General features: G+C 44.5%; 1 protein-coding gene across 4 annotated transcripts in view; it reads right to left on the bottom strand.

Annotated features, from left to right (window-relative positions):
- FGFR4 (fibroblast growth factor receptor 4) overlaps nucleotides 1-26,970 on the bottom strand; it is a 65,804-nt gene that overhangs the window by 9,741 nt on the left and 29,093 nt on the right. For all 4 annotated transcript variants that reach the window (XM_030211596.1, XM_030211599.1, XM_030211597.1 and 1 more), the window contains 5 exons: nucleotides 26,060-26,170; nucleotides 23,701-23,891; nucleotides 17,792-17,914; nucleotides 17,356-17,426; nucleotides 17,042-17,179 (listed from right to left, as the gene is read on the bottom strand). In XM_030211596.1, coding sequence (XP_030067456.1) covers nucleotides 17,042-17,179; nucleotides 17,356-17,426; nucleotides 17,792-17,914; nucleotides 23,701-23,891; nucleotides 26,060-26,170 — 634 coding nt within the window. The remainder of the gene's footprint in view (nucleotides 1-17,041; nucleotides 17,180-17,355; nucleotides 17,427-17,791; nucleotides 17,915-23,700; nucleotides 23,892-26,059; nucleotides 26,171-26,970) is intronic.

The raw sequence follows: 26,970 nt of genomic DNA, 5'->3' as shown, positions 1-26,970 counted from the left end.
TTGCATGATTTGGAATTAGCGGATATAAATGAGCAATTACAGCGAGTGCACCAGATACACTTTGAATTTGGTAACAAGCCAAGCAAATTGCTAGCCCATAAATTAAAACAACAGATAACAAGAACTGGAGTAGAAGGGTTACGAGATGAAGGGGGAAATATACATTCTGATCAAAATTTTTTGGAAGAGGCCTTTAGGGGATTTTATAAAAAACTATACAAACCAGAAAAAACACAGAGCCCAGAGGAGGTAGACAACTACTTAGAGGAAATAGAACTTCCAGTGCTTCCAACAGAAGCGGACCAAGCTCTAGGCAGTCCTATCACATTGGAAGAGATAGAGCAGACGATTAAAGGATTGGTGCCTAATAAAGCACCAGGGCCCGATGGGTTCACTAACAAATTTTATAGGTGCTTTGGACAGATATTAGCACCCATCTTAACAAGAGTTTTCAACTCCATAAATGAGGTCACTGGCTTACCACCAACCTGGAACTTGGCGACTATAACAGTAATTCCAAAACCGGGCAAAGATCCTCTTGCATGTAGTTCGTACAGGCCTATCTCATTACTAGGGGTAGATTATAAGATATTTACTAAGATTTTAGCCACTAGACTGCAGAAATATCTCCCCACACTAATACATGAAGACCAAGCAGGCTTTGTGCAGAACCGCCAAACCTTTGATAACATAAGGAGAACTCTGCAGGTAATTCAAGGGGCACAGCTTACAAACTCCCCAATGTGTATACTTTCCCTGGATGCCGAAAAGGCCTTTGATCGTGTTAGCTGGCCCTTTCTTTTTGCAGCACTAAAGAAGGCGGGTATTGAAGGGAGGTTTGCGGAATGGCTAAAAACTATATATAGACACCCGAGGGCAGGGGTACGCGTTAATGGGATTATATCTCGACCATTCTCTCTCCACAGGGGCACCAGACAGGGCTGTGCACTGTCACCATTGCTGTTTGCTCTGGTTATGGAGCCCTTAGCAGCCAGAATCAGGGCAAACGACGGAATACGAGGTCTACGAGGAGGGGGGATTGAAACTAAAATACTTCTGTTTGCGGATGACATTTTACTGCTCCTCAAGGATCCCATATTAGCTTTTCCATTGATTGGCGAGGAAATACAAAATTACGGAGATGTATCAGGCTTTAAAATAAACTTTGACAAATCAGAGGCACTGGACATAAACATAAAAGATACACAATTAGATCAACTGAAGGCCCAATTTCCATACAGATGGGCACAGAAACAGGTCAAATATTTGGGGGTGAATATACCTCGAAATATAGAGGAAATTTATAAAAGTAATTTCCCGCCAAAAGCAATAGAACTGTTTCGGGAGTTGGAAAAATGGGAGGGCCTAACATTATCTTGGGTAGGAAGGATTAGCGCTATCAAAATGATGATTCTACCAAAACTTCTGTATCTATTTATGGCCTTACCAATTGATATTCCTGAAGATTTCTTTCGGGGTCTGCAAAGAAAAATATTTTCCTTTATCTGGAGGAAGAGACCACCCCGGGTTAGAAGGGAGGTGTTATGCCAATTAAAAGATAAGGGGGGGATGGGAGTTCCAGCATTCCGTGAATATTATCAGGCGGCCCATTTAAGAATCTTAGCGATCTGGATGCAAAATAAGGGAAAGATATGGGAACGCATTGAACAGAGTTGGCTGGAACCATTTCCACTTAGGGCTATACCTTGGCTACAAAAGCAACAACTGAAAAGGGTACTAAAAGACAGTCCTCCCCTGATTCGATGGCCACTGAATACATGGTACAAGATTAGGGAGAAATTCTTCTCGGAGAGGAAGTACTTTAAACATGCATTCCTTAGATTCACACCTCAGTTTGGACCGGGAGCAATTGATAAAACGTACGAGGAGTGGGAGGTCATGGGATTATGTACACTGGGTCAAATGTCCGAAGAGGGGCAGATTCCTTCTTTCCGGGTACTGCACCGGGAACATGGGCTCTCACCTCTCCAAGTGTTTCAATACTATCAGGTACGAGATTTTATCTGCCGGGACGCAGGGGAGGAGTTGAGCTTAGCTGAAACAATGCTAGAAAAGGGGATGGTGGGCGGAGGGGAACGAGGTTGTATCTCAAGGATATATAAGGCCCTGCTTGCCTGGTCCCAGCCAGTAGATTACTACACAAGAAAATGGGAATTGGCAATGGGTGCACCCCTTGAACCTAAACAATGGGCACAGGCCTTTAAATCTCTCCTGAGAGTATCAATTTCCAGTTCATTAATCGAAAACGGACATAAGATTCTATATAGTTGGTACTACACTCCCAGCCGCTTGGCAACCATATATCGTTCAGGTTCAGCTTTGTGTTGGCGGCAATGCGGAGAGGTAGGAGATATGTACCACATATGGTGGGCGTGTAATCAGGCACAAAAATATTGGGGAAAGATAGGGGATTTTATTAACCAGGTAACAGGGACACAATACCCAATGACACCATATACATGTCTACTACACCTCAAGCCGCCAGGATTCAAAAACCACATTCACAGGTTTGCTACACAGGTGTTTGCATCCGGAAAAATGGTCCTGGCGGCATGGTGGAAACAATCACACTTACCAGATCTGTCCGTGGTTATAAATAAATTAAGGTCCATTCAATTGATGTCTAAGCTTACAGCAATACGTACTGGGCAAATCGCCCAATATCATAAGATATGGGACTCGTATATCACATGGGCCTCCAAGCATATAGCGACAGTTCCGATACACACACAGACATAGGGTTGGGGGGGAAGGGGAGGGAAGGGGGGAAATAAGTTTATGGTTTATTAAGAGACAATAGCTGACGCTGTTAGATACTCTTTATTTTCAATGTTTCTGTACAATATGCAAAGTTATTACAACACAAAATGGTTCTGTATGTTATGAACATTGAAGTTGGTTGATATTGAAAAATGTATAAATAAACAATATAAAAAAAAAAAACACTGGTTACCTATAGAACAAATAATCACAAGATATTGCTACTCACCTTTAAGGCATTTAAAGTGGGCTTCCCAAATTATTTGGCCACTCCTTCAAACCCTTACACTCCATCATCAGTATTATGTTTGATAAACAATTATCGATTGGTCCATCCTGGCCCCAATCAAACACACCTCGAATCTACGAGGCCTAGTGCTTTTTATTTAATTGCCCCTGCTTCTTGGAACAATTTACCACTCCCTGTCCAAAGTATTTCCTCTATTAAGGAACTCAAGATAGCTATAAAAACATGGCTATTTGAGTGAACATTTGATTCGTAAATTTCTGAGGTACAGTGTCACTCTCTCTCTATTGGCTTTATCATTATGGTTTTATCTTTTGGTGAATTTTAAGGTGTCTCTTTTTTTTTTTTTTGGCTGAAATTTGCACTTGTTACTTTTGGGTTGTCGATTGGATCTGTCTTTCTTGTGTGAATTTGTTCTCTGTCCTTTGGCTATTGTAGTTCCTTTTCTGTTTCTTTTTTTCTTGATATTAGACTGTAACTGCCCAGTTCTGCATGTTAGCATGGGCAGTATAGAAAGTCTGAATAAACTGTAAACTATTGTGAGCTTTGAGTCTAATTAGCAGAAGTCTCATATGAAGGTTTGTAAAACAGGTATTTCACATTTTACACATGTAAAGCTTGGCATTTACATGTGTAAAGTTGCTGAGTTTCCGCTGTTGATGTTTTCCACATTTATCTTGCGAAGTGGCTGCTCCTGCTGAACTAAGGTGTGAGCAAAATCTAAATAAATAAATAAGTGGCATATCCACATGCACTCCAAGTATTTTTAAAAAGGCTACACAATGGCAGATCCTTTTCTAAAATGCCATTGGAACTGAGCACCTCCTGACCCAGACATCTCAACTATGATCTCTATGTTCTATCTAAAATGGGGCTCAATGTCTCAGCTGTGAGTTGAGAACAGTTCCTTCTTGGCATTTTGCTGAAAGAGAAACTGTTAGGGCAAGATTCCAACAAGAGCTTGAACCAAGGCCAGCCTGGGAGTTCAGGATGGGAGGCCTAGCCACTAGAGCAGCTAGTGATCTGGATCAAATGAAAGTCAAAGAAAATAACAGGGCAATCCATCTGCAAGATCCAAGACAATGACACGAAAAGCAGAACAGACGAAGAAATCTATATGAAGATGAATTTATTCAACCAACAATGCCCGACACAGGCCATGCTTCGCCCATACATGGGCTGCCTCAGGGGCTATAAATAAACAAATACAATCATATTAACAGTACACATCTTAATACATAATAAAATAATATAGTAAAAGAATGAATTCAAACATGAATAAAATCCATATAAATAAAAATATGAATATACAAATACATCTAAACCATAACATATAGCAACAGAAAGATATAGAAAAAACTTATATATATAAAATCAAGCATGTTGTCATTAAAAAATAATAAAAAGACACATATCACATAAATATAGATACTAAAAAAAAATATATATATATATATATAGAGAGAGAGAGAGAGAAGCTTCTTCAAGCCTACCAAAAGTCAAAAGTGAATTAGCCAAAGAATTAGTGTTTCTTAAAGAACATGACACATTTTGACCTACTGTATGCAGATTTTAAGAAAAGCAGTGAACAGTTTGAGAGGGATTTACGATTGTTGAAGTTTGAGAAGGGATGATCTTGATTATAAGAATCATAATATATACCCCTGGCATAGGTTTAGGAATCAGAAGAGGTTTAATTATAATCAATATTCTAGCAATCCTCCTTATCCACAATGGAAAAGACAGCATAATGATCATAAAAGTAAACCCTTTGATTTAAGCACAGGCAATAAGAAACAGAGCCCTAATTTTATGCGAGAAAAAAAGAGGATGAGAAGTGATCAGGATGATGTTTTTGATTCCTCGGCACCTTCGTCAGTGGGTAGGAGCAATTGGAAGGCAGGTGTTCCCTGAGTCTTCAGTTGCTATTGAACCATAGCCTCTCCTTGGGCCCCCAACACACACATCTGCCCCATACACATGATTCCACAGATCCCCAACACCTATGATTCTTCATAACAACATAAGAATAGCCATACTGGGTCAGGCCTCAGCCCAGTATCCTGCCAACAGTACTCTTCCAATACAGTGTGTAAACACCCCCCCCCCCCCCCCCCCCCCCCCACAGAAGCATCATCCACAGCCTCCTTCCTCCTCACCCCAAGGCTGCCTACTCACCACAGGTCAGCTGAACACACTGATCCATTTCTAGTTTTGTCACATGAATACCAAGCTCTGATGGAGAGGTGAAGGAAGCTATTAGAGCTAAAAGAAAATCCTTCAGAAAATGGAAGAAGAAACCGACTGAAAATAATAAGAAACAGCATAAGGAATGTCAAGTCAAATGCAAAGCGCTGATAAGGAAGGCTAAGAGGGACTTCGAAAAAAAGATTGCGTTGGAGCAGTGGCGTAGCCAGACCTGACATTTTGGGTGGGCCCAGAGCTAATATGGGTGGGCACTATATATGTATAAGTGAGAGTAGCATTTCTTGAGATACTCCTAAATAATGCCTTAAAGCGCACTTGATGAAGGATTTCTAATAAACAGTCTGCCCAACAGCTGTCCAGCATCAATATAAACCACATACATACTCAAAGCCTATGTAGCAAACTTTAACAACACCAATTCTGAACACACAAATACTAGTAACAGTACCTTTAAAAAGGCAGCAGTGAATAACAGCAATACGCGTCTCACTGGAAAAGTCAGACTACTCAGACTGATATAGATCCCAACACAAACCACATGCCAGAAGAATCACTTTGGTCACAAGCAGAACACAGACCAACCCTCATCAATTGCCCAGCATCAGTCCTACCCTTCCCTACTCACCTCATCCTTCCCTATAACCTGGCATTAGCCCTACCCTTCCTTTCCTACCCCCCCCCCCAATCCATCCATCCCCGTAGCCTGGCATCAGCCCTTCCTTTCTCTACACTACCCCCCATCTATCCCTATAACCTGGCATCAGCCCCACCCTACCCCCCACCCCTCCCTGTAGCCTAGTGTCAGCCCTGTCCTACCCCCTACTCATCCCACCATTATGATGCAAAAAAAAAAAGCATTTACAATTGTATTACCTGCAGGGCTCTACTACAGCCATGGCGCCAGCCCAGCAGTCAAAGAAGAAAGAAGAACAGGAGCCAGCTTTGCACAGCCAACGAAGGTGAAGCGCCGCTGCCGCCGAACAGCTGGGCTGCTGCAGCGAGTGCACCCTGCAACACACACTGGACCTCCCCCCCCCCCCCCGTGCTGCCGGTGCCTGCACTGCCAAGAGAAGGAGCAGAACGTTGTCGAGAGAGCTCATCTCAGCCGCAGCGGCCTTGTGTGGTAAGCTACTTTACTACTACACAAGGCCGCTGCAGCTGAGCTCCCGGACGACGTTCTGAGCCTTCTCTTGGCTTCAAGCAGTGCAGGCAGCACAGTGAGGGGATGGGAGACAGGAGACTGGGAGTGCGCGGACAGCAGGCGGCTGAGTGGGCTGACAAGCGGCAAGCAGGTGACGCCGCCAACCATCTATGAATCCGATCCGGCCAGCGTTTGAAAGTGGCACCGCGTGCCCTTCAGGAACTAAACTAGTGATGAATGCGCATAGGCGCCGTTTTTTCCATCCCCCCTAGCTACGCCTACGCACCAGCCCTGGATTGGAGGAGCAGGACAAATTAGGGTGGGCCTGAGATGTGATTGGGTGGGCCTGGGCCCATCCAGGCCCACCCGTAGCTACGCCCCTGCGTTGGAGGCAAAAACACATAGTAAAAACTTTTTTAGGTATATTAAAACCAGGAAGCCGTCAAAAGAATCGGTTGGAAGGAGAAAGTGACATCACGTCAGCGAATGGCTGAATAAAATCGGAGCTCCCGCGAATCAGCCTGTAAAAAGCAATAATAAGCCGCAAATAGCAGCGAAACTCGATACCCGGAACGGGAATCAGAGGGCATAGCTAATGCCCTACCTTGCGATGTCCGCGAACCGGATCAAAGAGCCAAATCTGTCGGCGTTCTCGTACCAACAGCAGCAGAGGGCTGCAGAGACGCAGGGGGAAGAAAATGGCGCCCAAGCAACAGCAGCGAACCAAAAGCCGTCTGACCCGCTCCAGCGGGAGCTAATAGATGGCGGAAACGCGGCCACTCCAGAAATCTGGGCCAAACTCTGTGGCTGGATAGAAGAGATTAAAACTGGCATAACAGATATGCGCCAGGATTTTGCACAGCTGGGAACGGACCTCAGAGCGGAAATAGCTGAACTGGGAGCACGTGTAGCAGAAACAGAGGCAGGAATGGAGGAATGTGCTGAGTCTGTTTCTGTACTGGAGCAGCAAATGCAAAATCAGAAAGCAGAGACAAGGTATCTCCTGGATAAAGTAGAAGACCTCAATAACAGGAGCCGTCGCGCAAATATTCGAATCAGAGGCGTACCAGAGCTCCCTGAATACAATGACTGTGCGCTGGTCATGCAGGGGATAGTGGCCCAACTGTTATCTACCTCAGCGGTGCCATGTGCTCCAGTATCTATACGTCTTGAGAGAGCACACAGGGCGCTGGGGATGAGGAAAACAAACCAGCCGCGGGATATAGTGGCCTGCTTCTCAGAATTCCAGCAAAAAGAAGCGGTAATGAAGAAAGCGAGAGAGGATGCCCCGATAACATGGGAGACCTACCCCATTGAAATATATCAGGACCTATCTCCAGCAACTTTGAAGAGAAGAAGCGAGCTGCAACCATTAACAGCAAAACTGAGAGAGGAGGGGGTGCCTTATAAATGGCAGTATCCCTTTGCCCTCACATTCATGCAAGAAGGCAAGCAGCGTCGAGTGACCTCGATAGCAGAAGCCCAAGAATACTTGAATCAGCAGGGGGAGGATGAGATGCCCCAAGAGAAGGAATGCCTAACTAGGCCACCACTCAGCAAACCGAAATGGCAAAGAGTTTCACAAGGGAGAGGCCGCCTGAGGCGACAGCAATCGGGAAAGCAACTGGTGGAGCGTAATGGAAAATGAGGAGAATGAACTAACACTCGATTGGAGTTACAAATGCTTGGAGAATAGAGAACTGAATACACTAGGACACTCGCAAGCATAAGAGACGATTCAGTAGCACAGGCTGAGGGAGAGATGGAGACGACATTTCCTCTGCAAGAGACATGCCTCATGATGGTAATGGGGTATGTCGACATCGGATCAGGGAAGAGGGGGGAGAGGGGTTTGGGGTGCAGGGGGAAGGGAGGCAAGCTTGGTGGAGGCTGACCAAGGGGAAGCGGAATAACTGGATGTTATACAAATGTTTAAATGTGTCACGTTAAATGTTAAAGGTTTAAATACCCCTATAAAGCGTAAAAAACTGTTTAAAGATATGACAAGGTTGAAAGCTGATGTGATTATGATCCAAGAGACTCATTTGAGAAAAGTACATGAAAAGCTAATGAACCACAGGCGTTACCCTTTACAGTTACATGCAGCTAGCCTTAACTCGCAGAAAAAGAGAGGTGTATTAGTGGCTTTCTCTGATGCTAATCCGTGGAAAATAATGAAAAGTGTAGCGGATAAGAGTGGCCACTACCTATTAGTGGTGGCGTCTCTCTATAATAAGTTATACACCTTTCTTACTATATATGTCCCAAACGAGGGACAGGGGAGTTTTTTGACGGAAGTAGAGGGATTGCTGCAGAAACATGTACAAGGGCTATTGGTGATTGGGGGGGACTTTAACCTCACGGTGAATCCGGCCTTAGATAACTCAACGGGAGGAGCGGGGTACGCAAAGAAGGATAGGTTGGCCCTAGAAAAATTCATGGCTAGGTGGGGGCTGGTGGATCTGTGGAGAGCAACACATGCACGAGAAAAAGACTACACATACTTTTCAGCATCGCACAACTCATATTCTAGGATAGATATGATACTGGGGGATGGGATAGTAGCAGGGGCATTGCGCAAGATTAATATTGAACCGCGTACGTGGTCTGATCATGCCCCAGTGGTAATGGAGATAGGGATAGATAGCCACCACACTGGGACGAAATACTGGCGCATGGACGAAGCTATCCTCCGGGAACCACAAAATGTGCAAGAAGTTGAAAAGTATATTAGGGAATATATAGAATTCAATGACGTAGGGGGAATACACCCGGTAAGCTTATGGGAAGGGCTAAAAGTGGTACTACATGGTCAGTTAATAGCACTGAGGTTACACTTGGGAAAGACAAGGGGGGCACAGGAGGAATCAATAAGGGAGAGTATAAAACAACTAGAAAAGTCTCATAAAGCAAATCCCTCTGATTCTTGGGTGAATGAGCAACTACACCGATGCAACTTGAGACTCAATGACTTACAGTTGGCTGAAATAGCAAGTCAGTTAGAGCAAACGAGACAAGAACATTATGAGTTTGGAGATAAAGCGAGTAGACTGTTAGCTAATAAACTCAAGCAGCAGAGGAGTCGCACCTATATAGGAAGCCTCAAAAATCAGGCAGGCCAAACTGTCAGTCAGAGTGACCAAATTCAGGAGCTATTCTATAACTACTATTCTAAGCTATATGACTCAGAACAGAATGCTAAAGGACCTGAGATAGAGGAATATATCAAGGGAATAGAAATACCCCACTTGACACAGGCAGAGCAGGAGATGCTATCAGAGCCTATCACATTAGAGGAGGTGGAGAGGGCTATCAAGGAACTTCCCCTTGGAAAAGCGCCGGGTCCGGATGGGTTCCCGGCTCGATTTTATAAGCAGTATAAGACCTACTTGGCACCACTACTATGGAGACTATTTGAAGCATTAGAGCAGGAACAGGAACTTCCACATTCGTGGAGGTTAGCAGCAATAACCTTAATTCTGAAACCTGCAAAAGATCCACAGGAATGCGGATCCTATAGGCCGATATCGCTGCTCAATGTTGATTACATAATATTCACTAAAATATTAGCAACGCGGATGCAAAAAGTACTGCCCAAGCTCATCCATAGCGATCAAACAGGATTTATTGCAGGGCGACAGGCCTTTGATAATATTAGATGTTTGCTCCATGTTATACAACAGGTGAGGGAGGAGGAGCAGCCGGCACTGCTTCTCTCGATAGACGCAGAGAAAGCGTTTGATCGCGTAGAATGGGATTTCTTGTTCGCAGTGTTGCGAGAGGTGGGAATAGGGGGAAATTACCTGAGATGGATTAGTTTACTTTATCAAGCCCCACTAGCCACACTAAAAATTAATGGTTCATACACCAAGCCTATAGAACTGCATAGAGGAACCAGACAGGGATGTGCGGTTTCTCCTTTGTTGTTTGCCCTTTTTATGAAGCCCTTGGCATGCGCAGTTAGGAAAGATTCCAACATCCGGGGAGTGACGAAAGGGTTGAGAGAACATAAACTAATGTTGTTCGCTGATGATGTGCTACTCACCCTGACGAGACCCGCAATCTCAACTAGGAGGGTAACAGAGGTAATGGAACATTTTGGAACACTACCAGGCTTTAAGATCAATGCTAGTAAATCTGAAATATTGAACCTAACGGTCTCGCCACAGGAATCAGCTCAGATGAAGGCAAACCTCCCCTTTGTGTGGGCGGCGAAATCCATTAGATATCTGGGGGTACAGGTGACGCCGAGGGTGGAAGAACTGTATCAGGCAAATTACCCAAAGAAGGTGGCGGAACTGCTGACAGAGCTAGATAGATGGGAAGGGCTAAATGTTTCTTGGATGGGAAGAATCCAAGCAATAAAAATGATGTTGCTCCCCAAAATGCTATATTTATTTATGGCACTGCCCATCCCAATCCCACATAGCTTCTTTGAGCGGCTACACCGAAAATTGTTCATATATATCTGGAGGAAACGCCCCCCAAGGGTGCGAAGAGCAACCATGTTCCAGCCACAAGGCCGGGGGGGGGGGGGGGGGGGGGGGATGGGAGTTCCAAATTTCTTACTATATTACAAGGCAGCGCAATTAAGGATTCTAGCGGATTGGAACCCATGTGCGAGCAAAAAATGGTGACACTGGGAGAGGGCGTGGATGAGGACACAAGCACTAGGAGATACATTATGGCTTCCTGGTAGAGAGCTCTTGGAAGTGGCACGAAGACTCCCAATGGGGATTAGTCATATACTGACCACGTGGTATCAAATCAGGAAACAGTGGTTCCCGGAGAGAAAATACTACCTCCAGACATCCATATCTAAGGCACCGGGGTTTAAATTGGGAGGTACAGAGAAAGTATATTGGGAGTGGTCGAGGGCAGGGTTACATACCTTGGGTCAATTGTGGGAGAAGGGAGAAATGGTTAGTTTTGATAGGCTACAGGAGGAATATGGGCTCCCCCCCCAGAGATCAGGTCTTTTACTGTAGCGTCAGACATTATATAAGGACATGCGCTAGGGAGGAGCTTGAATTAGAAGAAACAAAGCTGGAAGGCGCACTGAGAAAAGGAGGGGGAAGGGGCAGTGTAACGCGGATTTACCAGGCCCTAATACAGAGGGGGAACCCTCAGAGGCTCTATACAAACAGGTGGGAGGACATTTTGCAATCATCATACACACAGCAACACTGGGCAAAATGTTATAGATTACTATTTAAACCATCTTTAGCGCAATCCACGAGGGAGAATGGATTCAAGATATACTATTGGTGGTACTATACACCAGATAGACTGCACCGCATATATGGGGGATTGTCTGCTGATTGCTGGCGGGCATGTGGTGCTCGGGGAACATTCATACACATATTTTGGGAATGCCCAAAGGTACAGGAATTTTGGAAAGCAGTGATGACCCAGATTAATAAGGTGCTGCAAGGGGTATATCCATGTAAGATAGAGCACTGCTTGCTGCACTTTCCTCCCGCAGGGATCAAAATGATTCATCATAAGCTGGCGACGCAATATATGGTGGCAGCAAAATTAGCAATAGCAAGAGCCTGGAAACAGCCGAAGTTGCCAGACATAAGCATGGTAACCCACAAAGTGGGATACTTATACCAGATGTCAAAACTAACTGCATTGAGAAGGTGTAAAATGGACTTCTTTCTGAAAATGTGGCAACCATATGAACAATGTATAAATGGTGGTCAGCCCAGCCAAGAGGGGGGAGGGAAGGGAGGGGGGGCAGCAGTAGTGGTATATTGTATTAGAATAGATGATTCAATTTGTTGAGCATTCAGGAGCAATCAAGAATATGTAACGCTACATGTAGCAAATGAACAAAGTTGGCAGTTCTTGTATGTAATTTGAGAATTTTTCACTTAATAAAAATACTTATTTAAAAAAAAAAAAAAAATCGGTTGGACCGCTAGATGACCGAGGAGTAAAAGGGGCAATCAGGGAAGACAAAACTGTAGCGGAGAGATTAAATGAATTCTTTGCTTCGGTCTTCACCGAGGAAGATTTGGGTGGGATACCAGTGCCACAAATGGTATTCGAAGCTGATGAGTTGGAGAAACTTAAAAGAATTCTCTGTAAACCTGGAGGATGTAATGGGGCAGTTCTACAAACTGAAGAGTAGCAAATCTCCTAGACCAGATGGTATTCATCCCAGAGTACTGATAGAACTGAAAAATGAGCTTGCGGAGCTATTGTTAGTAATATGTAATTTATCCTTAAAATCAAGCCTGGTACCGGAAAATTGGAGGGTGGCTAATGTAACGCCGATTTTTAAAAAAGGTTCCAGAGATAGACCGGTGAGTCTGATGTTGCTGCCGGGCAAAATGGTAGAGACTATTATTAAGAACAAAATTACAGAGCATATTCAAAAGCATGGATTAATGAGACAAAGTCAACATGGATTTAGTGAAGGGAAATCTTGCCTCACCAATCTACTACATTTCTTTGAAGGGGTGAACAAACATGTGGATAAAGGTGAGCCAGTTAATATTGTGTATCTGGATTTTCAGAAGGCGTTTCACAAAGTACCTCATGAAAGACTCCAGAGGAAATTGGAGAGTCATGGGATAGGAGGTAGTGTTCTACTGGGGATTAAAAACTGGTTAAAAGATAGAAAACAGAGAGTAGGGTTAAATGGTCAGTATTCTCAGTGGAGAAGGGTAGTTAGTGGGCTTCCCCAGGGCTCTGTGCTGGGACTGCTGCTTTTTAACATACTTATAAATGACCTAGAGATGGGAGTAACAAGTGAGGTAATTAAATTTGCTGATAACACAAACTTATTCAAAATCATTAAATTGCGGGAGGATTGTGAAAAATTATAAGAGGACCTTACGAGACTGGGAGACTGGGCGTCTAAATGGCAGATGACGTTTAATGTGAGCAAGTGCAAAGTGATGCATGTGGGAAAGAGGAACCCGAATTATAGCTAGGTCATGCAAGGTTTCACGTTAGGAGTCACCGACCAAGAAAGTGATCTAGGTGTCGTCGTTGATGATATGTTGAAACCTTCTGCTCAGTGTGCTGCTGCGGCTAAGAAAGCAAATAGTATGTTAGGTATTATTAGGAAAGGAATGGAAAACAAAAATGAGGATGTTATAATGTCTTTGTATTGCTCCATGGTGTGACCGCACCTCGAATATTTTGTTCAATTCTGGTCACTGCATCTCAAAAAAGATATAGTGGAATTAGAAAAGGTGCAGAGAAGGGCGACGAAAATGATAAAGGGGATGGGATGACTTCCCTATGAGGAAAGGCTAAAGCAGCTAGGGCTCTTCAGCTTGGAAAAAAGGTGGCTGAGGGGAGATATGATAGAGGTCTATAAAATAATGAGTGGAGTTGAACGGGTAGATGTGAAGCGTCTGTTCACACTTTCCAAAAATACTAGGACTAGGGGGCATGTGATGAAGCTACAATGTAGTAAATTTAAAACGAATCAGAGAAAATGTTTCTTCACTCAACATGTAATTAAACTCTGGAATTCGTTGGCAGAGAATGTGGTAAAGGCGGTTAGCTTAGCGGAGTTTTAAAAATGTTTGGATGGCTTCCTAAAGGAAAAGTCCACATACCATTATTAAATGGACTTGGGGAAAATCCACTATTTCTGGGATAAGCAGTATTAAATGTTTTGTGCTTTTTGGGGATCTTGCCAGGTATTTGTGACCTGGATTGGCCACTGTTGGAAACAGGATGCTGGGCTTGATGGACCTTTGCAGGCTTATTTTCAAAAGAGGATGCCCATCTTTTGACATAAATCGCAAGATGGACATCCTTCTCACAGGGTCGCCCAAATCGGCATAATCGAAAGTCGATTTTGGGTATCCCCGACTGCTTTCCGTCGCGGGGATGACCAAAGTTCACGGGGGCGTGTTGGAAGCGAGGTGAAGGCGTGATTTGGGCGTGCCTAACACATGGGCATCCTCGACCCATAATGGAAAAAAAAAAGGGCGTCCCTGTCGAACACTTGGACAACTTTACCTTTTTTTCTTACGACCAAGCCACAAAAAGGTGCCCGAACTGACCAGATGACCACCGGAGGGAATCGGGGATGACCTCCCCTTACTCCCCCAGTGGTCACTAACCTCCTCCCACCCTCAAAAAAAATTTTAACAATATTTTTTTGCCAGCCTTTATGCCAGCCTCAAATATCATACCCAGCTCCATGACAGCAGTATGCAGATCCCTGGAGCAGTTTTAGTGGGTGCAGTGCACTTCAGGCAGGCGGACCCAGGCCCATCCCCCCCTACCTGTTACACTTGTGGTGGTAAATGTGAGCCCTTCAAAACCCACCAGAAACCCACTGTACCCATAAGGTGTACAGTTGTGGGGAGTGGGTTTTGGGGGGGATTTGGGGGGCTCAGCACACAAGGTAAGGGAGCTATGTACCTTGGAGCAATTTATGAAGTCCACTGCAGTGCCCCCTAGGGTGCCTGGTTGGTGTCCTGGCATGTCAGGGGGACCAGTGCACTATGAATGCTGGCTCCTCCCACAACCAAAGGGCTTGCATTTGGTCGTTTCTGAGATGGGCATCCTTAGTTTCCATTATCACCGAAAATCAGAAATGACCAAGTCTAAGGATGACCATCTCTAGGACCTAAATGTCAAGATTTGGGCTTCCCCAACTGTATTATCGAAACGAAAGATGGACGTCCATCTTGTTTCGATAATACGGGTTTCCCCACCCCTTCGCCAGGACATCCTGTAAGGATGTCCTCAGGAAAACCTGGGCGCCCTTTTGATTATGCCCCTCTTGGTCTTTTCCAGCATATGTATGCAATAGGACAAAACCAGGAGTGGATGACCTATTTCATTGACCTGGGTTAAATTAGTAATCCTACATTATCATATGGTCTTTTCCAGCATATGTATGCAATAGGACAAAACCAGGAGTGGATGACCTATTTCATTGACCTGGGTTAAATTAGTAATCCTACATTATCATATAATACAGTCCCTTTAGTGGTCCTCAAGCCTCCCACCCCAATGCTTAGAATTCAAAACTGCTCATGAGAGAATTGCAACCTTCCAGCAGCTCTCCTTCTTCTAGCGCTGTGTACGCCTTGTAGCGCTATAGAAATGCTAAATAGTAGTAGTAGTAGTAGTAGTAGACTCCCTGGCCTGACTCCATCCTTAGAGGATGCCACATGAACTTGATCTTACCACAACATCACCCTGTATTTGTTCACACCGGAGCCTGCAAAGGCCTCTCCAGTACTATGTAAGCCACATTGAGCCTACAAATAGGTGGGAAAATGTGGGATACAAATGTAACAAATAAATAAATAAAAGGGTGTATAGGGAGGAGGGGTTCCCAAGCCTACTGACTCTTGTCCTCCTGGGGACTATCACCTAACAAGCCTGCATCTGTCCTCTCTTGCTGCCTCAGTTCTGTGGACTGGCCCGATTTTCCTACTCTGTTTTTTCTGATATCCATCATCCTTTTTCTCCAAACCCTCCACACCTCTCATGTACTGCTCCCCTCCTGCACTTATCACACTTCCCTCACTCTCGCCCTCATCTCTGTTCTCCTTCATGTCTTCTGATCTTCTTACTGCTCTTCTTCCCTCTATTCTATCTTCTCTCTGTTCTTCACCTCTCTCCTTCTGCCCTTCACACACTCTGCTCTCATTTAATTTTTAATTTTTGTTACATTTGTACCCCGCACTTTCCCACTCATGGCAGGCTCAATGCGGCAGGCAATGGAGGGTTAAGTGACTTGCCCAGAGTCACAAGGAGTTGCCTGTGCTGGGAATCGAACTCAGTTCCTCAGGACCAAAGTCCACCACCCTAACCACTAGGCCACTCCTCCACAACCTCTCTTTTCCTCCTATGCAGCAAACTCTTTGAGAGGGATCCCTTGTCCCTCTCTTTGATATGAATTGTTCAATGTGGCCCTTCTTGTCAAAGGTTTGAGGTGCCCTGCGCTCAGTAAACCACAGAATGTTCATCTGTGTCGCTTTCTCAATCTCTCTGATCTCCCTCCCCCAGTGCTCCTTCATCTCGCTCATACTTCCTGCCAGTCCTCATTCCCTTCTTCACCTATCCTCTCCCAGTGCTTCCCCAAATCTCACTGTCTTCAGTTCCCCAGGACCAAAGTCCACCACCCTAACCACTAGGCCACTCCTCCACAACCTCTCTTTTCTTTTCCTCCTATGCAGCAAACTCTTTGAGAGGGATCCCTTGTCCCTCTCTTTGATATGAATTGTTCAATGTGGCCCTTCTTGTCAAAGGTTTGAGGTGCCCTGCGCTCAGTAAAACCATAGAATGTTCATCTGTGTCCCTTTCTCAATCTCTCTGATCTCCCTCCCCCAGTGCTCCTTCATCTCGCTCATACTTCCTGCCAGTCCTCATTTCCTTCTTCACCTATCCTCTCCCAGTGCGTCCCCAAATCTCACTGTCTTCATGCTGCACATACCTTCCTGTTCTTCCCCCAGGCTGACAGCCAGAGGCATGCTTATGCCTCTGTCATCTTCTCTGCCCCAAGTCAGACAAATCGGTTGCTCAAGGGGCTAGTGCAAAGAATTCCTTGGGAGCAGCACAAAAGAGTGGCAAAGGCAATTTGAGGAGGAGGGCAAGGAAGGGTGCTGCAAGAGGATTTTTGAAAGCAGCATTGCCCTCCCCGCCAAAAAAAAAGACTATTCTAAACTTACAGTTCATGCGTACAGTGGTAAGGTTTATCCATTCTGTGTCCTTCTTTCAGAAGTTTAAAGAGTTCTTCCACAGGGATCCCAGGATACGGTGAGCCCCCAAGTGTGAAGATTTCCCACATCAGGACCCCAAAAGACCATCTGAAAAACAAAAGGAAGTTGGGTAAACCTGGATCAGGTGCAGCATGTGTCTGCTACTGAGTGTCATGATTTGCCCCACTCTGCACTTTCCAGTTACAGCAGACCAAGCTCGGCCCCTTCTCTCCAGCAGGTCACCCAGTCTAATTCTAAGTCTACATGAAATTAGTTGCACTTACACATCACTCTGGTGTGTATAAACTCTATCAAACAAAGCTTCAGGTGCCATCCACTTCACTGGTAGACGACCCTACATGGAGAGACAGAAAGAACGGTAGGCAGACTGCAACACACAGTCGAGGTAAACCCCTCAACAGTTTTAATAAACCTAGTGACCCCTCCACTTTACATAAAAGTTGTGCCCAACTCCACATACGAGTCAGGCTACATCCAGCACCACCTCACTTCCTCCCCCTATCTAACATGTCATTACTTCTTCCCTTTCATTGCCCAATGCCACCTCGCTCCCTCCTTGTCCTCTCCGTTTTGACTAGGTCACCTTGGTCCCCCTTGTTGCCTCCTTCTTCTTGCCAAGCACCTCATTGTCCCCTCCCTCTTCCCAGTGTCAATTTACTGTCGTCCCTACCCAGCATTCTTTTCTTCCCTGTGACTCACATTGCCATTTTTCTTGTAGTACTCGATGTCATGGACCCCTCTGGCAAGGCCAAAGTCGGCAATTTTCATGACATATTCCTCAGTCACTAGAACATTCCTGGCAGCCAAGTCACGATGGATACACTGCAGCAACAGAAACACTAACTATTAGCTACAGAATAAGATAACACTGAGCACCCAGGTACTAAGGAACCTCATGATTCAGTAGAGACAGGAGTAGTTCCTGAGGACCTCAGAGAAGAACTTCAAAAAATACTGGCTAAAAAGGGGAAGTTAGAATATCCTGACACAGAGGTTGCCAAAGGTTGAACTAGCCAGGATACAGACGTACATGATTCTAATTTACTCCTAACAATCTGCTAGACCAGTTGTGAATACCAGAAGTCTAAAGATTAAGACTTGAGAATTAGAACGTATGGCAACAAATGAAAATATAGACATAATAGATATCTCAGAGACATGGTGGAAGGAGGATAACCAAGAGGATACTGTGATTCCAGGGTACAAAAGATACTGAAAGCATAGGCAGACAGGGCTGGTGCAAGGTATTGGGCACCCAGGCAAACCCTCAGCTAAACCTCTCTCCCTGCCAAATCCCAGGAACATTCCTCCCCCACCCACAGCACATATGCAGACAGAGCCCCTGAGGCAAATGCTTCCTTCCTGGCTTCCTCTCTCACTTCAGCTGGACCAGGACCAGGTCAGTTTATAAAACAGGCAGGCTGAAGGCTAAGAAGCAGCAAAGAGGAGGGATGACTGGACTTCCACCTTTTCTTTGCTGCTGGGCTCAGGTTGCTGCTCTTTGCCTGCCTTGAATGGACCAGCATACAGTATGTTATAATAATCGATTTGCAAATGGACAGAGGCTTGAGTGATGAAGTAGTCAAAAGTACTTCCTAATTCTACATAGTTGACAAAGTTTCCTGAATGCTTTCTTAGTTAATAGATTTTTTTTTTGTTTGTTTGTTTTTTGTTATATTTGTACCCTGCACTTTCCCACTCATGGCAGGCTCAATGAGGCTTACATGGGGCAATGGAGGGTTAAGTGACTTGCCCAGAATCACAAGGAGCTGCCTGTGCCTGAAATGGGAATCGAACTCAGTTCCTCAGTTCCCCAGGACCAAAGTCCACCACCCTAACCACTAGGCCTCTCCTCCACTACATGACTGTCAAAGGACAAAGATGAATCAATAGTAATCAATCCCTAGAATTTTTAAAGAAGATTCAATAAGGTGTGTATTGTCTCTAAGGATTAATCTAGTGTCAGGTAAAATCATAACAGTTTTATCAATATTCAGTTTTATATGATATTCTAAGGCTAACTTTCAGCCATATCTATATCAAGTACGTAATATCACTAGTTGTAAGTTGCAGTTGTGGAATGTATTGTAATGAGAAGAGTAATGCCATCTGCATAAGTACAGAAACTTATTTGTACTTTGATAAAGCCTTCTCAAAAGAACATCACACTTTTTAGGACATTAAAAGTACTTGGTGAGAGGATTAAACCCCGAGGGACTCTGTATGTAGCTATCAATGGCTCTTGTATTTTAGTTGCCTTGATATCATTTTTCACATAAAGAGCTGCTCCTTCCTTTTCTGTCATTTGAATCCTTCCTTAACAGATGATATCTCAGTATAGCTGCTTCTCATTTATGGAACTCATTGGACCATATCACTGTGAAAACAACTGTATCCGAGTCTGCATCCGCTGATGAGTCAGGTACAACTTCGAACTATGTTTATTAAAGTTTTCTACCTCCTCAGCACACAATAATGCTGTTAACACATGTTATTGTAAACAGGCCTCTATTGCAGAATATGGGTTCTGTGGTAAATAACACACATTATTAATGTGTTTGCAAGCTTTAGTAAATGTAGGCCTTAGATTGTGAGCCTTTGGGGCCAGGGAAAGCTTTCGGCACCTAACCTTTATACCTTTCAGGAAATCTAGACTGCCCCTATTTGACTGACTGTACATTTGTCCTTTAGATTGTAAGCTCCTTTGAGCAGGGACTGTCCTTCTATGTTAAATTGTACAGCGCTGCGTAACCCTAGTAGCGCTTTAGAAATGTCAAGTAGTAGTAGTAGTAGTGGACTACCTCCTGTACCTGAAAGGCAACTTGCCTTCAACTACCAATGAAAAGGCCTGAGTTGAATATAAATAAATTGTCTGAAAATTTCACCCTTCTCCCCTTCTCCCCAACCCCTCAGACAGAATGTATGTTGTTTCATAACACGCATGCTGTCACCTCCACAGGAGAGGCTCCTTGATGTATGCTTTAGATGCGATCAGAAAATACAATGGGTAGAGTGCATTATTTTCCATTGATGTTTTACCTTTACAGGAACACAGGGTCAAAGTGGGTGGGAGCACTGTACCCACGGCAGATTTCAAAGGAAAAGTACAAGCACGCCTTCCATTTGCAAATTAGATACATGTTCCTGCTGACCTTGGGTAAGTTTGTAAAATTCCCTTCTTCAGGAGCCAACTGTATGTGCTCTAAGGTAGGGATAGGGGGAGATGATAAATACCTCAAAGGGATAAATAATGCAGAAGAGGAAGAAAGCTCTTGTACAAGCGGAAAACTTCAGAGTGGAGCGCATTGTTCCGGGGAAGCGCTCACGGCAAAAGCAGTAACATAGTAAATGATGGCAAACAAAGACCCCTGTGGTCCATCCAGTCTGTCCAATATGACGGCTAGAGTTGTTTGGTTAAACCCCTCTATGACCTGTTCAAAGTAAGCTTCAGTTCCATCCTTTTGCTATGTGGAGGGGCATAATCGAATGGGGATGACCATCTCTAAGGGCGCCCATCTCTAAGGACGTCCCGGTGAAGGGGCGGGGAAACCCGTATTATCAAAACAAGATGGGCGTCCATCTTTCCTTTCCATAATACGATCGGGGACGCCCAAATCTCAACATTTAGGTCGACCTTAGAGATGGTCATCCCCGGTTTTCGGCGATAATAGAAACTGAGGACGCCCATCTCAAAAACGACCAAATCCAAGTCATTTGGTCGTGGGAGGAGCCAGCATTCGTAGTGCACTAGTCCCCCTGACATGCCAGGACACCAACCGGGCACCCTAGGGGGCACTGTAGTGGACTAACTGATGCACTAACTGAATGGAAAAAGGCATGCAGTGGTCACTAACCACCTCCCACCCCGAAAAAAAAAAACAACTTTAAAAACTTTTGTCTTTTTTTTTTTTTTTTTTTTTTTAGAGTATGGGTGAAGGATGTCCTTCGCTATACCTCTGCGATGGCAGTTGAGGATGTCCTTCGCTATTTATTTAGATTTTGCTCAAAACTTTTTCAGTAGTAGCTCAAGGTGAGCTACATTGGACATTTCTATGCCTCCGTCCCTGCAACAGCAGTTGAGGATGTCCTTTGATATGCCTCTGTCCCTGTGACTGCAGTTGAAGACGTCCAAAATGTGGATATTTGTAAGAAGGATGTCCATGCCTGCTATGACCAGTGGCGTAGCTATGTGGGGCCAGGGGGCCTGGGCCCCCATAGATTTGGCCCTGGATTCCCTTGCTGACGACCCTCTAGACGCCCCCCCCCCCCCGCCAACCCTTCCCCGCTGTCGGCTACCTTTGCTGGCGGGGGACCCCAATCCCCACCAGCCGAGGAGGTCCTCTTCTTCCCACAAAGGCTTTGTTCTGTTTCTGACATCCTGCACATTGTACGTGCAGGACGTCAGACTCACAGAAACAGAACGAAGCCTTGCAGATCAGCCAGGCTTTGTTCTGTTTCTGTGAGTCTGACATCCTGTATGTGCAGGACGTCAGAAACAAAATGAAGCCTTCGCAGGAAGAAGAGGACCTCCTCGGCTGGCAGGGATTGGGGTCCTCCGCCAGCAAGGGTAGGTGACGGCGGGGGAGGGGGGTCAAGAGGGTTGTCAAAGTTGGCAGCAGTTCCGGGGGGGGGGCCCCCTCTGTTAGGCATGCCCCAGTCCTGCCTTCGCTACACCTCCGACACACCCCCGGGCACTTTGGTCGTCCCCGCGATGGGAAGCAGTTGGGGACGCCCAAAATCAGCTTTCGATTATGCCGATTTGGCCGACCCTGAGAGGACGCCCATCTCCCGATTTGTGTTGGAAGATGGGCGTCCTTCCCTTTCGAAAATAAGCTAGATAGTGATCCTCTGGGCCACCTCACAATTCAAGAAAGCCTGGCACAGGTACAGAGACTCCTTAGTAGTTTGGAAGTGAATGGGAAGCCAGAATTTAGCTAGGGTATGTGGTCTTACAACAGAAAGGCTGAAATGAGAGAGTATTTGTCTACCCCTGTTCTAGCTTGTTATGATAAATACAAAAAAGGAGGAGATGTATAGAAAATATCATCAGCTCAGTTTACTGACAAAAATACACTCAATTGATTAAGGGAGATGTTGCCTCAAGAAGCCCCCGGCTCTATTATATATGGAGCTCATGGGGGCTGGATTGCTTCATCATCGGCAACACCACCACACATATAAAGCAGCCTATACCCAACATATATTTAATTCTTTTTTTCTTTTTTTCTATTTTGTTGAATTTTTAACTTATGATGGGCATTTTTTTTTTTTCAAATATTTTTATTGCTTTTTCAATTTCAACAAACAGAGAAAAAAAAACAGCAACATTTGCCAAGTCTCATACATAGGGTTTCTCATACAATTCAAAACAGTTACAGATAAAGCAACCTCCCCCCCCCCCCCCCATCCCTCCCGCACTATGGTGGTGACAAAAGCACTTCTCTTTTCTGTTCGTATGGGAGCCATATCTTCTGAAACAAATTAATATGGCCTTTTCTAATTGCTGTCAACTTGGACATCTGGTATATATAATCTAATTTACGTGCCACCAGCTGCATGCCAGGTAGTTCGACCTGCTTCCAGGCCTTCGCTAGCATAATTTTAGCTGCTACAAAACACTGGATCGCTAATTTATGCCAGTGTATCCTAACTTTCGGGGGCCGAAGGTGTAATAAGCAATATCCTGCCTGACTAGGGTATGTCACCTTAACCATTGTATGAATCATCTCCAGCACCTGTGCCCAATATGATGGGCATTTGTAAAGTTAATACATAGTGGCTACTTAGCTTTTACAAGGTCCGATCCTTCTCACAGTTAGTTATATCCATGACGCGACCAAGACCAACAATGGCCAGCGTTTCGTCGCCTGCGTCTAACTCCGTTGAAGGATCTAACATCTACATCTGGTCCGTTGTAGATGTTAGATCCTTCAACGGAGTTAGACGCAGACCATCTGACCCTGACGCAGGCGACGAAACGCTGGCCATTGTTGGTCTTGGTCGCGTCATGGATATAACTAACTGTGAGAAGGATCGGACCTTGTAAAAGCTAAGTAGCCGCTATGTATTAACTTTACAAATGCCCATCATAAGTTAAAAATTCAACAAAATAGAAAAAAAAGAAAAAAAGAATTAAATATATGTTGGGTATAGGCTGCTTTATATGTGTGGTGGTGTTGCCGATGATGAAGCAATCCAGCCCCCACGAGCTCCATATATAATAGAGCCGGGGGCTTCTTGAGGCAACATCTCCCTTAATCAATTGAGTGTATTTTTGTCAGTAAACTGAGCTGATGATATTTTCTATACATCTCCTCCTTTTTTGTATTTATTATTTTGTTGAGAAAATTAGAGGGAGATTTCCTTTTGATTATTGATTATAATTTGTCGATTATTTTTGAGAAGGACTAGCTTGTTATGAGACATCCCTATCTGGTCCAGGGGCCATGAGAGAAGACGAGAGACAGAAACCATCAAACACAGACATCCCATCAGTAAAATCCCTTTTCTCTGCCCCTTACCACCTGTATTCTTCCTAGCATCACTGCCCTGTCCTCAGCCCTGGCCACATCTGTCACGTTTCTCTTAGTGCACGCAGAGACACTTACCTTCTTTGATTCCAGGTATTCCATTCCACGTGCTACCTGGTATGCACATGACAGCAGGTCCTTGAAACAGAGCTGTGCCTCAGGCCCTGCGTTGACATTCAGCAGGTACTCAGGGTTTGGTGGGCGGCGGGCCCGGAGAAACTCCCGGAGATTCCCCTTGGAAGCATACTCCACAATCATATAGAGAGGTCCTACAGTCAGAGCAGCGAGAATATTAGAACTGCCTCAGGAAAAAGGTAGCTTCCCAGTAGTGAACAGATATTCAGATGCCACTGTTTCCCCAAAAATGTATTTCCTGATGTTGCTTTTAAGATTCCCTCCTTAGACCTTCATTCCATATTCTCTAGCTCTGTAGCCTCCCTGTTTTTGGAAATGGTTTAAATTATTTAAACATCTATATCATATCTCTCTTGTCCCTCCTCTCTTCCTTTTCTAAAGTGGGACCTTCTTTGTGGAACACACTTCTATGTTTGTGCCAGTGGTGTAGCCATGGAGTGGGGGCCTCCACATCTGCAGCACCCCATAAAATGGTTGGTGGGGATGCCGAAGCCCTACCAGACAAAGACATTTGGGGTCCAAGCCGCTCAGCTCTTTCTCGTGCCAGTGCTGTAATTGGAAGCCGGCAGCATGCCTACAGCTATTGACACCAGGACTTCTCACACATGCTCAGTTCTTGCATGCTTGGGGAATCCCGGAGTTGGCGGCTGGAGGCACGCTGCCAGCTTCCGACTGCAGTAGAACAAGAAGGAGATGAGCGGCTCGGACCTTGAATTTCTTTGGCTGGTGGGGTGTTGTCATCCCTGCCATCAAAGGTATTTTTAACATGCAGGGGGGTGTGAAGGGAGGAGGGAATGTGCTCTGGAATGGTCTCACCTCTGTTTTAAGGCTTGAGGAGTCCTTTTCAATGTTTAAATCAGGCTTAAAAACTTTTTGATTTCAGGGTGCACATTGTTCATAGCCTATAGCCTTTGCCTGCAGCTGCTCTTTTAATCTCTGCTATTGTTTCTTCTTTCCTTGTTTAACTTATTGTATATTCTTACATTTCCTTTATTTGAGTATTATAAACTGCCTAGAAATAAATATTTCATGGGTGGTACATCAAATATTATTAAAACTTGAAACTTGTTGTTCCCCCCCTCTCAGTCCACCCCTGGTTTGTGCAGTACAGTTGGGTAGTTTAGAAAATTGTTGAAGCCCATAAATGTGAGCACTTAGGTTATAGACTTGCCCTCTTAATGTGCATTTATATCCCTATAGGTAGAAAGGTTCATCCTGAAAGCTACTGTGTATAAAATGTCTCTTATGATACCAAAGGACCAACTGGTGTAGTGCAAAACCCTTGTAGCCATATTGGTTCACAACAAAACTGGAACCAAGTAAGTTGTAAATATTTGTTACTAAAATTTGAACAGGTTTAAAAACTCATTCATTACAGCGCAATTTTGTGGCAAGTAATGAAAAGTTTATCCCTCTTACAGAGCTTTTTTTGTATTTCACTTTTTCTTAAACATTAAGAAATGTGTTCAGTTCTGGTCGCCATATCTCAAAAAAGATACAGCGGAACTAGAAAGCGTTCAAAGAAGAGTGACCAAAATGAAAAAGGGGGATGGAACTCTTGTCATATGAGGAAAGGCTAAAGAGGTTAGACCTCTTAAGCTTGGAAAAGAGATGGCTGAGGGGGGATATAATTGAGGTCTACAAAATCCTGAATGGTGTAGAATGGGTAAACGGGAATTGATTTTTCACTCTTTCAAAAAGTACAAAGACCAGGGGACACTCAATGAATTTACATGGAAACACTTTTAAAACAAATAGGACAAAATATTTTTTTCACTCAGTGAAATAGTTGTTTCTAGACGATGTGGTAACAAGGGTTAGTGTATCTGGGTTTAGAAAAGGTTTGGAGAAGTTCCTGGAGGAAAGGGCCATAGTCTGCTATTGAGACAGATATGGGGAAGCCGCTACTTACCCTGGGATTGGTAGCATGGAATGGTGCTATTAACTGGGCTTTTGCCAGGTACTTGTGACCTAGGTTGGCCACTGTTGGAATGAACCATTATGGCTATTCTTATGTTCTTATAACACATTTATTTGGACATGAATTCTTGCCAGTCTGTTATTGTTGTAATTGAGTGGGTAAGAGAAAAGAATTACCGTATGTGATAACAATTGTCTTTTGATGGTCTTGTCTGTTTTAATATTGGAACCCACTTAAATTTTAGACGGGCTAGAAGTGTTCCCCCAATCTCATCAACATAATGTGCTTTCACTGTGTGTCTTCTTCCCCATCAAGACCCAATCCAGTGCTTCACTGCTCCTTTCTGTCTGAGGCACAGTCCTGTCCCCCTCCTCCACTCACCTCCCTGTGTGCAGACTCCCAGCAGGTTGAGAATGTTTTTGTGCTGACCCATCCATTTCATCAGCTCCATCTCTGAGATTAGGTCAGCAAGATCCTTCTCGGTGCTATTTTCTGTGGAATGGACATTAACCGAGTCAGAAACTTGCCTGCAGCCATGCTACAATTTAGACAGTAAGCCCTCTGGACACAGGAATGTAACTCACCTTGAAGTACATTTGGTAAAAAGGTGTGAGCTAAATTCAAATCCCATGCATGGGACAATGTGCCACTTTTTTTTTTGTCTTAAATTTAGCTTCTGGCTCCACCCCGTCATTAAAGCCAAAAACCAAAAGCTAAGTCAAATTCTAATTCCAGATTTCAAAGTTATTTAATAGCATTAAAGAGAAAAAAGGATAATAACTAAAGGTATGTGTAGGTTGAGTACGACTGAGGAGGAGGCAAGTGAGTCATGTGAAAAGAGTCATCGCTGAGGTCATTTGATGAACTGTAGCAGTTGATGACCATTGAATGTTTATAGTATTATAAGATGCTGATCTCCAGCCATGAAACAGTCTTGCCTTATATGGGATGAAGGTTTAATAAAGCCATAATAGGTGATAAACAGGAGCAAATGAGAAATGTTCAGACCAATAGCTAAGCGAATGCACAGAGAACATATTTGCATAGGAAGGTAGAGGACGGCACAGACCTCTGTCCATCTGGGCAATTCTGTCTGTTCTGCACAGTGGCAGAAGCACATGCTGGGAATGGCATCACCATATCCTCTCCCACCCTGAGGCACCAAAGGTCTGGCTTGGGTAGTGATGGTACCTTGATGATGTCTGGCTATGAACAAGCCAGTTCTACTGCTGCATCCTCTGCCCAGCTCTATCACTTCATCTCCCTGCAGCCCTACTGTCCAACTTATTTAA

The sequence above is a fragment of the Microcaecilia unicolor genome, chromosome 8, assembly GCF_901765095.1.
Source record: "Microcaecilia unicolor chromosome 8, aMicUni1.1, whole genome shotgun sequence".
Taxonomy (NCBI): domain Eukaryota; kingdom Metazoa; phylum Chordata; class Amphibia; order Gymnophiona; family Siphonopidae; genus Microcaecilia; species Microcaecilia unicolor.
Note: the sequence above shows the minus strand (reverse complement) of the source record. Positions and strands in the feature narration are given on the sequence as shown.